Source organism: Capricornis sumatraensis, chromosome 1, assembly GCF_032405125.1.
Source record: "Capricornis sumatraensis isolate serow.1 chromosome 1, serow.2, whole genome shotgun sequence".
In the NCBI taxonomy this organism is placed as follows: domain Eukaryota; kingdom Metazoa; phylum Chordata; class Mammalia; order Artiodactyla; family Bovidae; genus Capricornis; species Capricornis sumatraensis.
This window is the reverse complement of record NC_091069.1, coordinates 170,622,419-170,637,152: the sequence shown is the minus strand read 5'-3', so window position 1 is coordinate 170,637,152 and position 14,734 is coordinate 170,622,419. Positions and strand designations below refer to the sequence as shown.

The window sequence follows — 14,734 nt, the reverse complement described above, 5'->3', positions numbered from 1 at the left end:
TTTAATCAGTTTTAAAGATTCAGGAGAAGAGTATTTGAACAGCTGTGATGTGAAGATCTAGAAGTAAGGACCGTGGATTATTTTCATATTTGCTAAAGTAAAAAAAAAACTTCTATTTATATAGGGATTTGTCAAAGAATATCTCATTATTTTTGAAGTTTCCATAATTTATTAAACATTAATTCAGCAAGCATATTAGGGGGAAGATTCAAAGAAAAATAGAAACACTGTTGCTGCTGTTGAGGCCATTACCGACTAGTCTGGAGTCAAAGTGCTGCTGCTCCTGCTGCTAAGTCGCTTCAGTCGTGTCCAACTCTGTGCGACCCCGTAGATGGCAGCCCACCGGGCTCCCCCGTCCCTGGGATTCTCCAGGCAAGAACACTGGAGTGGGTTGCCATTTCCTTCTCCAGTGCATGAAAGTGAAAAGTAGTGGCTCACTATTTTTATGTATATAAAAATCACTTGATGGATTGTTAAAATACAGGTTCCGTAACTTGTGAGTTTATTCCCTATACCTGATGATGAAAGCAAGTAGGAATTTGCATGTGCAGTGAGCAGCCCCAGTGATTCTGATGAGTGTGGTTAATGGAACATACTTTGAGAAGCCCCAATGTAAATAAATTAGTTTCATAAGAACTTGTGTGGAGGTCTGTGTGAGGCACTATGGGAATATAAGGAGGAAACAGCTAACTGCTTGGAGTGATCTGAATCTTCAAGAAAGAGGAAAATAAGGCAGGATGGGCAGTTTTTCTCCTTTCCTTCCCCCCGCCCCACTTTATCTTCCTCTAAATTTACTAAGTCCTTACTGGAGTCACATTGCTTTTGAGTAAGGTCATTTATAAACTTATTTTTGGTGCTTCCAAACTTATAGGCCACTAAGGCGGGTGCGTCATCAATGATTCACTACGTGGTTCTGATATCAGCTCGCTTGGTGCTTCTTACTTTGTGTGGATGGGTACTTTGTTGGACCCTCGTCAATCTCTTCCGAAGCCATTCAGTCCTCAATCTCCTTTTCCTTGGCTACCCGTGAGTACTGCAGTTTTACGATTTTATTAGTAAGTCTTAAGAAATTATTTGGGTCATGCCAGATGATGGTATAAAAGGGAGGGAAATGAAATTCTTCAATGCACATCTGAAGTTTAGGCAATTGGAAAAAATCAGTGGGTAGGGTGACCATATAATTTATTTTCTAAACTGGAATACAGTTAGGGCAATAGATACAAACTAAGATTGTTCCTGAGCAGTACCAATGGAGAAGATTTTCATTAGCTTTATTTGCCATATAAAATTCATATACAGTGAAATTCACAAATCTTGTGTACATTTGCTGAGTTTTGATAAATGCATACACCTGTGTAAATCAAAACCTCATCCCAGTATGGAATGTCACCATTACTCCAGAGATTCCTTCATGTCCCTTTCCAGTCAGACTCCACCCTTTGCATCCCAGAGCCAACCACTGTTTTGATTATTTTTTTCCCCCACCATAGATTAGGTTGCCAGTTCTAGAATGTCATATAAATGGAATTGTACAATATGTACACTTTCAAGCCATCTTTGACTCAGCATGTTGTTTTTGAGTTTTGTCTGGGTTACATATTATCAGTAATAGTTCATTGCATAAATATATCACAGTTTATTTTCCTCTTGTTTGACGTCAGGATTGTTTCTAGTTTTTGACTTCTCTTTAAAAAAAAAAACTATCATACACATTCTGATACAAGTCTCTTTTTGTAAAGCTACCTTTACATTCTCTTGGGAGAGTTATATGTAGGAGTGGCATTGCTAGGCCACAAGGTAGGAGTATGTTTAGTTTAATAAGAGTCTATCAGACTTTTTCCCAAAGAAGTGGTATCATTTTATCCTTTCACCAGTACTGTAAGAGTCTGACAGCTACACAGTTTTGTCGGCATTAGATGTTTTCCATTTGAAAAATTTTAGCCATTCTGATGGTTGAATTGTGGTGTTTTATTGTAGATATTGCCTTATTAGACTAAATATGTTGCATTGTTTTTTAATTTGTATTCATTTGGCTAAACCCTTCATTAGATGTAACAGATAGCTATCATTTATTCAACTCTTATTATGTGTTAAGTGTTGGGCTAGGTGGTGCTTATAAACATCACCTCATGAAATCATTACAATCACCCAGGCAGTAGTATATTTAATCTGCTATAACAGATCTAACATACTAGAGGCTTTAAAAAGTTAGAAATTTATTCCTCTCTCCTGTACAGTGTGTATTTAAGTTACGTTGGATAGTTGTAGTAGCTCCATGGTGTCAGAACTCAAGCTTCTGTTATCTTTTTGCTCCACTTTCTCTAGTAGAATACATTGTAAGGGAGTCTGGAAAACTGAATCTTTAGCAGGGGAGCTGTATCTCAACTAACATTTCTGTTGCTTTGGAAGAACAGAACAGTAGCTATTGGCAGACAATTAGCAATTTTTGACATAGGTAAAGACAGATTAAGCAGGTGAAAAATTTTCCTACAGTTAGACAATTAATGAGAAAGACCCAGGTCTTTTTGATTCCAGAGCCATTGTCTTAACCATTACTCTAAATTCAGTAGTTCTCAAAATGTGGCTCCCAGAACAAGAGCATCACTACCTCCTAGAAATATGTTAGAAATAGAAATTCTCAGAATCAACCCCAAACTGAAACAGAAACTCTAGAAAGTATGGCCCAGTGATTTGTCTTTTAAGACAAGTCCTCCAGATGATTCTGATGCTAGCTCAAATTTGAGAATCATTGCTTTATACCATTTAGGATGCTATAACATAAGCATGAATTTATATGTGTCGTGGCTGTATACAATAAAGACATACTCAGAGACTGTGTGGCCAAGTCTGACTTTGTGGCAGAACAGTCTTATATTGGTTGTACTCTGGAAGGTTCTAATTATAATGCTTAAACAATTATTTAAAGCACTCATCAACTTGGTTCATACAGAATGAATTTTCTTGTTATAAACTTCATTTTTCATGATTCAGATTCCTTATAAGGTGTATATTTTACATCAGTTGTTTCTGTATTTCTAGATTAACATTTCACCTATTTGAGTTGAAAACAAATTATTTAGTTATTCTGTTTATCAGCAATATCTGATTGAATCATTTAGAAGATTACCTATATCTAACTTGAAAGGCTAATATATGGATATATCAATGAATATTTTGGCTAGACTGAAGAGGATTACCATCATCAGAATGACTAGCAAACTTTTTCATTTCTTTTTAGATATGTAAAGAAGCTTATTTTTGGAGGCTGTCCATACCCTTGTAAAAGAATGAAATAAGCATGTAATTCAAACACATTTTATGTCTAAATATATTTACTAACCCTCTTTAAAATTCTTTAATGAATCATTTTTGTACTTCCCAAAACTCTCCATGCTCTAAGCCTTTGATGCTACCCTGTATCAGTTATCTGTTGACATATGATGCTGTAACAAACATCCGCAGAGCTGTGGTAGCATACATACCACTCTGTGTATTTATTGTGCATATGTTTGGATCAGCTGGAAGTTAAGAGGCTCTCCCAATCTTATCTTAGCTGGGTTCAGTCACATGTTTGAGATTGATGGCTGTCTGTTCAGGCAGCTAGGACAAGTAAGCCCTGTTCCATGAGTCTCTCATGCTCTGGCAACCTTCTCTGGACATGGTCACATGAAACCGACAGAGTAGCAAAAGAACAAGCCTGAATGTACAAACCCATTTAAAGTTTCTCATCCTAGTGTGTCTGCTGACATCCCATTGGCCAAAACAGATCACACTCTTGAGCCCAGCACAGAGATCAGGCAGGGTCACAGCACACGTGGAAGGAGGGCTGTGCAGTTACATGACAGTGGGTGAAACTATTGGGAAGGGCAAAGAAATGGGGCCATCATTGCAATCTACTACACACCCCAGCTCTCACCGCCGCCTCCTGCATGTGCGGTTTCAGCAGTATTGAACTTGCAGCCTTCTCTAGCTTTTGCAGTTTTGCGCATGAGTGAACTTTGCCTGATACTTTTGCGTTTACTCCCTTCCCATTCTGCTGCTCCAGGGCACATTCACTTTGGATCCCAGAGCTGCTGCTCACCATCCTCTTAATTGGTAATAAACTCATCCTCTCTCCCTCTATAGGGAACTATGAACAAGTGACATTTGTTAATTAAAAAAAATAATTTATAATTAAATAAGATGTCTTTTTATTTGCTATTTTTAATATCTAAATTTATATCAGTGAAATGACCACTTTATTTATAATACAGACCTAGGTTACAATGTGGAAGTTTCTTAAGACTTAGGGAAGTGTTTAAAATGTTTTTAAGGAACCAAAGTTTCGAGTAACTATAAGAAGTTATGAAAAGTCTCACAAATTTTTAGTCCTCTAGCCAAGTAATTTTACCTGTAAAAATGTATCTATTATACTTCTGAATTGTTTTTATTAATCTTATCAGGTATTTATTTAGTTCCTACTATGTTTCAGCCTTTATTATAGGTATCAAGGATATATATAGCAGTGAACTAATAGACTAAAATCTCTGGTTCCTGGAGCTTTTTACATTGTAGTAAGGGGAGGTTAGACCAATGGAAAAACACACCAAATAAAAAACCTAATAAACATGTAAAATACATGATCTTACCAGTTCAGTGGAGAAAAATAACCAAGGGGACTAGGGTGGTGATATGGGTGATGTTGTGGGGAGGCAAGGGAGCCCCGTCACTAAAAAGAGAAAACGAAGTAAAAGGCAGCCCTTCAGAAAATACCAGATGTACACAAAGATGTGTGTGGGAAATTATTTACTCCATTGGTAATTACGATAGTGGAAAATAAGAAATAGTGTGTTTCCAACAAGAGAGAAATAGATAAAGTATGGTATAGCTATATGAGGACTCTGTAGTACCTTTTAGAATTGTTAACAAAAACATTTAATGACATGAGGAAATACTCCATACATACAAGCTACAAAATCACACACCCAAAGTTAAAACAGTACTATACAAAACAGTTTATACTGTGTGAAGCTAAACATAGAAAAAATATAAAGCCTATGCACCTAATCGTAAAAATTATAAAAATGATGATTTCTAGGTAATTGTCATGATTTTTTTGTAATTTCTTATCCTACAGTGAATATATATTGCCTTTGTGGGAAAGAGCTTCCCAGATAATGAGTTTGCCATCAGCCAAGTCCCCATTATATTAGGTTCATTCTGAAGAATCGTGACTATTTTACTAACATAATTATGAGATCTGATATTAGGTGGTATCTGTGATCTCATTTTCATACTCCTGTTTTTCTACAGGTTTGGTGTTTATGTTCCTCTCTGCTGTTTCCACCAAGATAGTAGAGCTCATCTCCTTCTCACAGACTTTCCCTATGTGGTTCAGCACCAGGCAGTAGAGGAAAGTGCCTCAACTGTGGGTGGCTTGGCAAAATCCAAGGACTTCCTCTCCTTATTGCTGGAGTCTCTAAAAGAACAGTTTAATAATGCGACGCCCATCCCCACCCACAGCTGCCCACTGTCTCCTGACCTCATTCGCAATGAAGTGGAATGTCTGAAAGCAGATTTCAACCACAGGATCAAGGAAGTTCTCTTCAACTCTCTCTTCAGTGCCTACTATGTTGCGTTTCTTCCCCTGTGTTTTGTGAAGGTAAGTGTTTATGTGCTTTTCTGTGCTTCCTAGATTTGTGTGTGGATAACATAAACTGGGTTTTTCTTACTTAATCCCCCTTTTCTCTGTCTCCCCTTCGGCAGCCTGGATGGTGGAGTTCGGCTGCATCTGGAGTGCACCAATACCTGGTTGGTGGATAGATATTTCCATATCTGTGATGCACCCGTGGTGGTCCCCTCTTGTTTTCTTTCTTTCTTTCTTTCTTTTTTTTAGATTTCCCCCACCCCCAGTTTCTGGAGAGAATAAACTTGTACTTAGAATCAGTATATGGTAGCGTAAGAGGACTGAAGTTTCAGTAAAATACAGCCTACCATGGTTGATCTTAACATGGTCATCAGGAGTTTCCTTGAATCTAACCTTTATTTAAACTTTATTTTGGTAGAAGAGAAAAATGGTCTGGATGTCACTTGGGCCCAGAATCTTCTGGGTCATTTTAGTGCCCTTCCTTCACCCATTGAGCAGCGCGTCTGCAGCTGGAGTGGTCATCCACAGAGAGCGTTCACTTCTTCTAGAAAGGAAGGGCTTCAAGTATCATTGCCTCTCCCTCCCAACCCTAGCTCACGCGGCCAGAAAGTCAGGTTGCAGGATTTTGGAGGACTCTGCTCTTGAACTTTCTGCACGGACAGCAGGACAGCAAATGCATGTGTGACTCAGAGTGGCATTGTCTGCAGGGTGTATGTACACACACCCATCCCTGCCTTCTTGCTCACCGGCACATGATCATTTCTCTCTCTGCTAATCTCTTCCAGAGTACCCAGTACTATGACATGCGCTGGTCATGTGAGCACCTCATTATGGTGTGGATCAATGCTTTTGTCATGCTCACCACACAGCTGCTGCCATCCAAGTACTGTGATTTGCTGCATAAATCAGCTGCTCACCTGGGCAAGTGGCAGAAGCTTGAACACGGCTCCTACAGCAATGCTCCACAGCACATGTAAGTGGGTTAGAAGATAAAACCATTTAACACCTTTTTACATGCTGCTGACCATGTTTATTTGCTTTGTATGTCATTCTTGTTCTTGGCTTTGAACATTTAATTTTTAGTTTTTGCCCACATGGGTGCTTGTCATCACTCTAAACTGAAAGCAGGGAACATTAACTCATTTCCACCACCATCCCCAGTCCCTCCTCAAATGCCTTCTACTTTTCAACTGCCCAGTCACTCTAGAGTGTGTAATTTGTTTCCCAAACTATCATCTTGGAGTTTTCTTTCAGTCTTAACCGTTTGCCCAAATTCAAAGACTCATGATATATTTTTAATTTTCTTTAGAAAACTGTGAGATTCATCTTCTTGTTTTCATTGCCACAGCCAAATAGCTGCTAGCTAATTGTCTTAGGCAGCTGGACTTTGCTTCTCTCATCTTTTCTCTCTAATAAATGTAAGTTTGCTCTAGTAATTTTCCTAGCCAGCATTTTTATTTTTTGTTTATTTATTTTTGGTTTTTTCTTTGTTTTGTTGTTGTATTAGCCTGCATCTTTGTGCATTTCTTTTCCTAAACTCACTAATGAATGTTGCTCTGCTTTTCCTATATTCAAATGAAAACTGTCCCTAATTGAGTTCTTTCTGAGTATTCCTTTCATTGTGTCCCCTTGTCAGTCATTTCTCTGCATGGTCCCTATGATCCAAAATGACTGACTTTAGAATCTTTTTATTGTCTTGCTTCTGAGACCTTCATCATGCCTTTCTCTCAGACCTGGACCATCTTCATCTTCCTCCCTTTTATAATTTGAACATTTCACAAATTTCATCACCTAGAAATTCTTTCCTAATTAAATTAGGAAATTAAAGGTGTCCTAATTAAAGGTGACATTCCCTTCCCCTCTTCCCCTCAGAGTGCTCCCTTCAATTATTTGCCTTGATGTCTGATACAGATTAGCACAGGCCTTCAAGCCCAGGAACTGAAAGAGATTGGGCCAGGCTGAAAAGAAACCTGACTGTGGGCAAAGGACAGATTTCAATAAAAATTGAAAATCCAATGCACAGTGCTAGTACTGTACATCTTCAGGCTCCTGATGGCACATGGCCATGAGGTGTGTCTTCACTTTAATGCTGGTAAGTGTGAGCAAGGCTGATGGAACATTTTCTGAACTGAGAAAGCTTCAGGGTGCTAGACTTTTTTTTTTCTTTAACATATTTAAAATGCTGTCCCAGTTCTTACCCTAGGAAACTAACCTTTCCAAAATCAGGAAGAGATGAATTAACTTAAGATTTTTTTACAAAAAGTTTAACCTGAAGATCCCCCATCCCCACCCCAACTCCATTATGTTGGTGCTGGAAAGAGGGAAGCTGCTTCCGTAACTTCTTTTTCCTAGAGAAACCTCTATAAAAATAAACCAGGAAAGCAGTAAAAAGTCTGTGTGTTGGTACCTTGTGTGTCTCTGTATTGCTTCTCATATGAAGCACTTGGAATGTGTGATAAATGAGTAGATTTTCTGTAGCGTGTGGGATGTAATTCTGCAGTAAATGTCACGCTAGTTCGATAATGTGTTAATCTCTCTGCTCTTCTTGTTACCATCCACTCTCCTCTTGTTTGTCCCTCTAGCATTTCCACCAGTGGACTCTGCTCACTTGGGATTGAGGTGACAGTCCACTTGATTTTCTGGCTCATAGGTGCCTTACTTACACATTTGTTTCTGCTTGTTCTCCTGAGCCTCTTAAGTCTTTGACACTGAGTTAACTTTGCAGTTAACTTTTCTCTTTAAATATAGCAGTGAAGTTATAATAAATCCTTTCTAACTCCTTCCAGTCTGACCATGTTACTGTCTTTTCAGAATTCAGGCAGATGAAGACTTGAATACTTAATCTTTTCCATAGAAACATAGCTGGTTTTGCCAGACACTATCTTATCTGTAATTGCCAATATGCTAACATTGCATTTCTTTCTCCCTTAGTTGGTCAGAAAATACAATATGGCCTCAAGGGGTGTTGGTGCGACACAGCAGATGCTTATATAGAGCCGTGGGGCCTTACAACGTGGCGGTGCCTTCAGATGTATCCCATGCCCGCTTTTATGCAAGTACCGCTTATTTCTTTTCAAGCATAAGCTTAGGAGTGTTAGGAGGCCACTCTGTGTGTAAACATCTAGTGGAGAGTATAGCACATACTAGGAAGTGACTTAGCAACAGCAGCAGCAGGACATTAATACAGGGTAATTATTTTACTACTGTAATGGCCTCTGTCCTTTGGGAATACTTCTGAAAGACAGATTGAAGGTGAAATGCCAGTATCTCAACTTTAATAGCTTGACTGGTTTCTCTAGTTACAATGGAATTTGTTGAGTCTAGTATTACTTGAAAGAAGTACACAATTATTTAAGACTTCCATTTTCATCTTACAGTCTTTAATTTTGTAATAGTTTGGTTTAGCGGTATCCCTATTATATCTATGTATCATTACGCAATATTTAATATAGTAATAATGTGATGATTTTAGTTTTTGGTATTTCTCATGTATATCATCTCCTTAAAATACTTAGACTTCCCCTTTGAAACACAGGCAGATGATATGATCTGTGGTCTTTTTCGAATTAAAAGGAAAAAAAGCTTAAAAGTTTGAAAGGAAAAAAGCAATAGATACCCACAAAAGCCAGTTTCTGTCCCATTCGATTTATTTCTTGGGTTATGTTCTGTTTGATCTTTCAGTTTTCCAGAAATTCTGGCTCTAGGAGGGAGAAATATTTATTTATTAAAGAAAGACAAACTGATTAATGGGAGTGGGGAATAGGAGGTACATGCAGGGAACTGTTTTCAGTCAAAATGCCCAAAGTGCAGTGCATTGCCTTTGAATGGAGATCATATTCTGAAAAAGAATTGGGAGATTTTATTCATTCATTCCTTCATTTGATACTTGAATCCCTTTCTCCCTCCCATCCCTCCCTTTATCCCTCCCAGTTCCTTGAGAGTGCTTGGATGTTCTGGTTCTGCGAGTGTTCACTACTAAGGACTTTTTCGTTAAATACTGGAAACTTGCATCAGAGCAGGATGCTTATAAATAGGGGTGGGTGGGCCGAGGTGGAAGGCCTTTGAATGAGGGAACTGCAACAATCTCTTTGACTCATGTGGGATTGCCTTAAGATGGAGGAGTGGACTTAGGTTATAACTGCACAAACATCTGGTTTCTACACAGAATATTTCATTCAGCCAGCTGAATTCCACAGGCTGTTAATAGCATTTGTTGGCCATTATGGTCCCCTGGAAGCTGACAGTAACCAGATAATTTATTAAAATTTCCTGCTTGAAAAATAAGTATTTTCCCTGCTAGTGTTGGACAGCTGAAGAATCAGGTGGAAACCATAGAAGAAAGATTAAGGAACTTATTACTGATCTTGTGTGACCAAACAGTAAATCAGTGCTTCTCAGAGTGGTGGGTGGGTCCCTTAGTCAGATCTCTGAAGAATCCTAGGAATTTGCATTATTTACATATTCGGAAATGATTCTTAAGGCACACCGAAGTTTAGAATGGGCCTGCTACCTGTAACTGGGGCTGTCCTCACATTTTTATTCATTTAGTTTATAGCCTACCTGCACATTTAATTATATTTGGTATAATTGCCACAGACTCTGAAATTGCTTGATTTTTTTTTTTTAGAATGTTAATTCTGGGCCAGTATTATACATGGTATTACTGGAGATCATGTAATAAAATCCAGAGTAAACATGTTCTTTCTCCTGCAGAAGAATCCCGAGAACCCAGTTAAACCTTTCAGAGCTGTTGTGATGATTTATTTGGCTTTATTCTCAGATTTGAGCCCTGAGGTCTAACTTATTCCTTTAGATCTGATATATTACCATTAGCACAGTTTGCAGTCTGTGACCACTGTCTTCTATTCATAATACATTTTTATTAGTCAACTAGGATTCAGCCTCTTAGAGTGATGAACTTGGAGCACTGTGTTTAGCCAATCTCTTAATTCTAACTAATTTTTCCTTCCTTCTGTAATGTTCTGTCTTTGTATACCGTACTTCTCAATATCCAGAAAAACTGGGCAAAAGAAAGCAGCTTGGTGGGTAACAGTTTAATAAATTAAGAAATTACTGTATTGATATTTCAACTTATATTACCACCCCTCCCTCCAGACTTGTCTAGTGTAGGTGTTTATGTCTTAGATCAGCCCACAAACCAATGATTTTTACATTTTTAAGCAGTTACATTTTAAGTGGTTATCTCAGTAAAATATTTGAGATAAGATACAATCTAGGAAAAACTTTGTTTTTTTTTTTTTTTTTGAGAAAGAGTTCTTTTGGATAAATCCCTTTCTGTGTCTCAGGGGTATTGAAATAAAATGTATTTCATTATACCTTGAGCAAAAAAGAATGGGTTTGCATCTGTAGAGCAAGAAATAGCCTGATTGACATTCAATAAGCAGATCTACTTGTTAGTGTACATAGGAGCCTATAACTGTAAAATGATTTTAGAAAAAAATGTGAGAATAACTGCCATCTTTTCTATGAAATAACATTTTGCTTTTTAACTTCCTTACAGTTCCTGTTTCATCGTCCATTAAGGCTGTTAAATCTGCTTATCCTTATTGAGGGCAGTGTTGTCTTCTACCAGCTCTATTCCTTGCTGCGGTCAGAGAAGTGGAACCACACACTTTCCATGGCTCTCATCCTCTTCTGCAACTACTATGTTTTATTTAAGCTCCTCCGGGACAGAATAGTATTAGGCAGGGCATACTCCTATCCGCTCAACAGTTATGAACTCAAGGCAAACTAAGCTGCCTCTCGACAATGAGGGAGAACTCAGATAAAAATATTTTCATACGTTCTATTTTTTTCTTGCGATTTTTATAAATATTTAAGATATTTTATATTTTGTATACTATTATGTTTTGAAAGGTGGGAAGGGCAAGGGATATTAAATGTATCCATAAACAAGGTGATGTGATCTTTCATGTGTTAGTATATTTGACTAATATACAGAGGAGAGGTGCGCCTCTCTAGTAAAGAGATTGATTTGTTTGTATGGCCCTGGAATAACTCATTCATTTCTGAACACATCTCATATATCACTTGACATGGTACCTTTTGTGTGTCTGCTTTCCTTCCAGTCCTCCTCATCTTTAGTCTTTGGTTGGCCTTATTGTTACAGAGAGATCAGTGGAGTTGCCTGACAGTACTCATTATCTTTTGTTTTGTTTTGTTTTTTTGACTGGCATTGGAGTGCATGGGGCAAGAGTGGGTTTAAGTCCTGGTGGGGTTCTCTTTGTTGACAACTGGGAAGAAGCATTTCTGAGGTAGGAACTCAGCATTCTGTCTGCCCTATGACATTTAAATATGCTTTTGTGAAAGTTCTTATCCTAAAACAGGATATTATGCTCATTTTCCCTGTTCATCCACTTCTTTTGCTTGAAAAGATTTTCCTTTTCTTGTTAGCTGTCTTGAAATAATACTTTTAAGGACAGGATAGTGTGTCCAGACTTATGCAGGAGCTGGGTGTGACTGGACCTGTGGGAGGAGTTGAGCACAGATCCCCTGGCCTGGGGTCTGGCAGGTCGGAGGCGCCCAGGTAACTGGAGGAATGGATGCAGTCTAGCAGCAACCCCCTACCATGGCATATTTGGAGTTACGAGTAGAAGGGAAATATGAGAAGTTACCTCTTCATCCTCAAGTCGTTTTGATCTGTGTGTGTTCTTAACTTCATACTCCAGAACCTTTATGTCTGAGTATTAACCCCTTTCAGTCCATTTTCTTAAAAGGGGATATACTTAGTCAGTTGATGTCACTAGTCAACTAAATTTCTGAGCCTTGTCTTGAGAGCCTGAAATACATTTTCATGTGTTTTCTATGTTCATTTTGACCTTTTTACATTGTGAAGCTTTTGGTGAAACACAGTATGGCTTATGAAGTAAAACAAATAATCATATAATTCCTAATACTGGCTCTGAAAACAGTTCCCAACAGATGTCAGCAAAGACAGCTGAAACACAGGATGGCTTATGAAGTAAAAACAAATAATCATATAATTCTTATACTGGCTCTGAAAGAGTTCCCAACAGGTTTCAGGACTGTGAGGAATAGGTATGTATATAGCTACCCAAAGTGACTGCTGTGTGTGACCATTGTTTCCTTAAATTTTGATGGATATACTTTTTTTTTAAGTTACATTATTTGGAATTCGTTCTGAGTGTATTCAGTCATTCAACAAATAAGTGTTGACCACCAGGCACTATTTTAGGCACTGGGGATATAGCAGCGAATAAGAAAAGTAAAGGCCCTCCCTCATAGAGCTTACAGTATGCAGAATGGGAGGTGCGAAGTATGCTGTAAATAAACATACATAATGTCGCTAGCTAGTAGTGGTAAGTGTGGTGAAGAGAAAGTAAGCCAGAATAAGAAGATAGAACGAGGAGTGGCACCAGTGGAAGGCGTCCTCAAGGAGACAGTCCCTCAGGGAGGAGCAAGTTTGTGTGCTGTGTGCTAAGTTGCTTCAGTCGTGTCCAACTCTGTGACCCCATGGACTGTAGCCCACCAGACGACTCTGTCCATGGGATTCTCCAGGCAAGAATACGGGGTGAGTTGCCATGCTCTCCTCCCGGGCATCTTCCCGACCCAGGAGTTGAACCGACGTCTCTTATGTCTCCTGCACTGGCAAGCGGATTGTTTACCATGAGTGCCACCTGGGAAGCCCGAGCAATATTGGTACACTGGAAAAATAACAACCAGTGTGTTGGTTTCTTTTTGTAAAGTGGTTCAGCCTACATATGGTGGTTCTTGGAGTGGGGGAAGGTGGCAAAGCTGCCATTTCAGTGTACTTTCCTTAGACTCTTGATGATATGCTGCTTTTTTAAATTTTTAAAATTGTATTATTTTATTTCTGGCCACACTGCACAACATGTGGGATCTTAATTCCCAACCGGGGATTGAACTCATGCCCCCTGCATTGGAAGATGGAGTCTCAACCTCTGGACCACTGGAGGAATCCCAAGATATGCTTCTTTCAACTAACATTTTGATGAGATTACTTGACAGCTAAGAGTAAAATGGGTGGCCGAGGCACAAAGATGTTTGATCACAATGACCGCAGATTGGTTCTATCACTGAAAGTAGCCCAGGTAACTAGTTAGATATTAATAGGCTGGTCTTGAAAGCTGACGGGATTCCTCCTTCCGGTTTGACTTGTCTTGGCTATGTTCTAAAGAAGTAGCACAGAAGGACCCGATGCCAGCCTGGCGAAACAAATGAGCAAATATAATAAATAAAATTAGTTTTGACTGACGGAATTGCACATTACCCCCTTCTTCCAGAATACGCAGCATCAGAAATGAAACCCTTCAGTCCTGTCCACCTATTTCGGCTGACATTTGCAGGTGTCACAGTCAGATAGAGCAGAGCATTGCTGCTTACTTGTGTATCCTGTTTCTTAGGGATCATGTGAAAGGACACCATCTTTCTTGAGTGATGGGCGAGATGCATGCCCATTAAATAGCTTTTTAAAAATTGTTAAATATTGGGAAATAGTATGTGAAAAAAATGGTATAAGTCAGTTAGGTGAACTTGGGATACTGCAAAAGGGAAGATGCTTGACCAGTTGTCTGGATGGCTTAAGGTGAGTAAATGTGTCTGAGTTAAGGAGGGTGGGTAACATTAGCATGATGAAAACTCCTCAATTATGTTTACCGTGATTCCATGTTTCCTAAGCTGCTTTCCCTTCCCTCCCCATCAATTACCTCTACACAGTCCCTCTCACTTCTATTTATTGAACAATTACTGTGTGCTAAATGCTGCTGAGTACTAGAGATGCTGATGTTCAGAGTGCATTAACTAGAAGGCAGAGAAGTCAGTCAATTACAACACAAAGGTGTTTAGTCAAGGAAGTACATGCAAGAGAGTACAGAAAAGTGATCAGCTTTGCTGGGGAACTAGTGTCGCGCTGCTACACTGCATCAGTCACACACGTGACGCCTTTTGAAGGAGCACTAGTTTACTACAGAGGTGAGGGAGGGAGGGAGGGCTCATGCAATGTGAACAGTATATACAAAAACTCAGATTTTAAGGAAGAGTCAGTAATGCTAAAGAGCTAGGCAAGAAATAGATTGCAGAGGAACTTGAATTCCACATTAAGTGGTT

General features: G+C 38.9%; 1 protein-coding gene across 2 annotated transcripts in view; it reads left to right on the top strand.

Moving 5' to 3' along the window:
• The window catches only part of TMEM39A (transmembrane protein 39A), a 29,330-nt gene extending 17,675 nt beyond the window's left edge, over positions 1-11,655 (top strand). The window contains exons 5-9 of one of the 2 annotated variants that reach the window (XM_068965865.1): positions 872-1,026; positions 5,503-5,641; positions 6,412-6,599; positions 8,558-8,678; positions 11,148-11,655. In XM_068965865.1, coding sequence (XP_068821966.1) covers positions 872-1,026; positions 5,503-5,641; positions 6,412-6,599; positions 8,558-8,678; positions 11,148-11,381 — 837 coding nt within the window. In that variant the 3' untranslated portion in view covers positions 11,382-11,655. Of the gene's footprint in view, positions 1-871; positions 1,027-5,292; positions 5,642-6,411; positions 6,600-8,557; positions 8,679-11,147 lie in introns of both variants that reach the window. The other variant, XM_068965857.1, reaches the window with a different exon arrangement.
• The last annotated feature ends 3,079 nt before the right edge of the window (positions 11,656-14,734 follow it).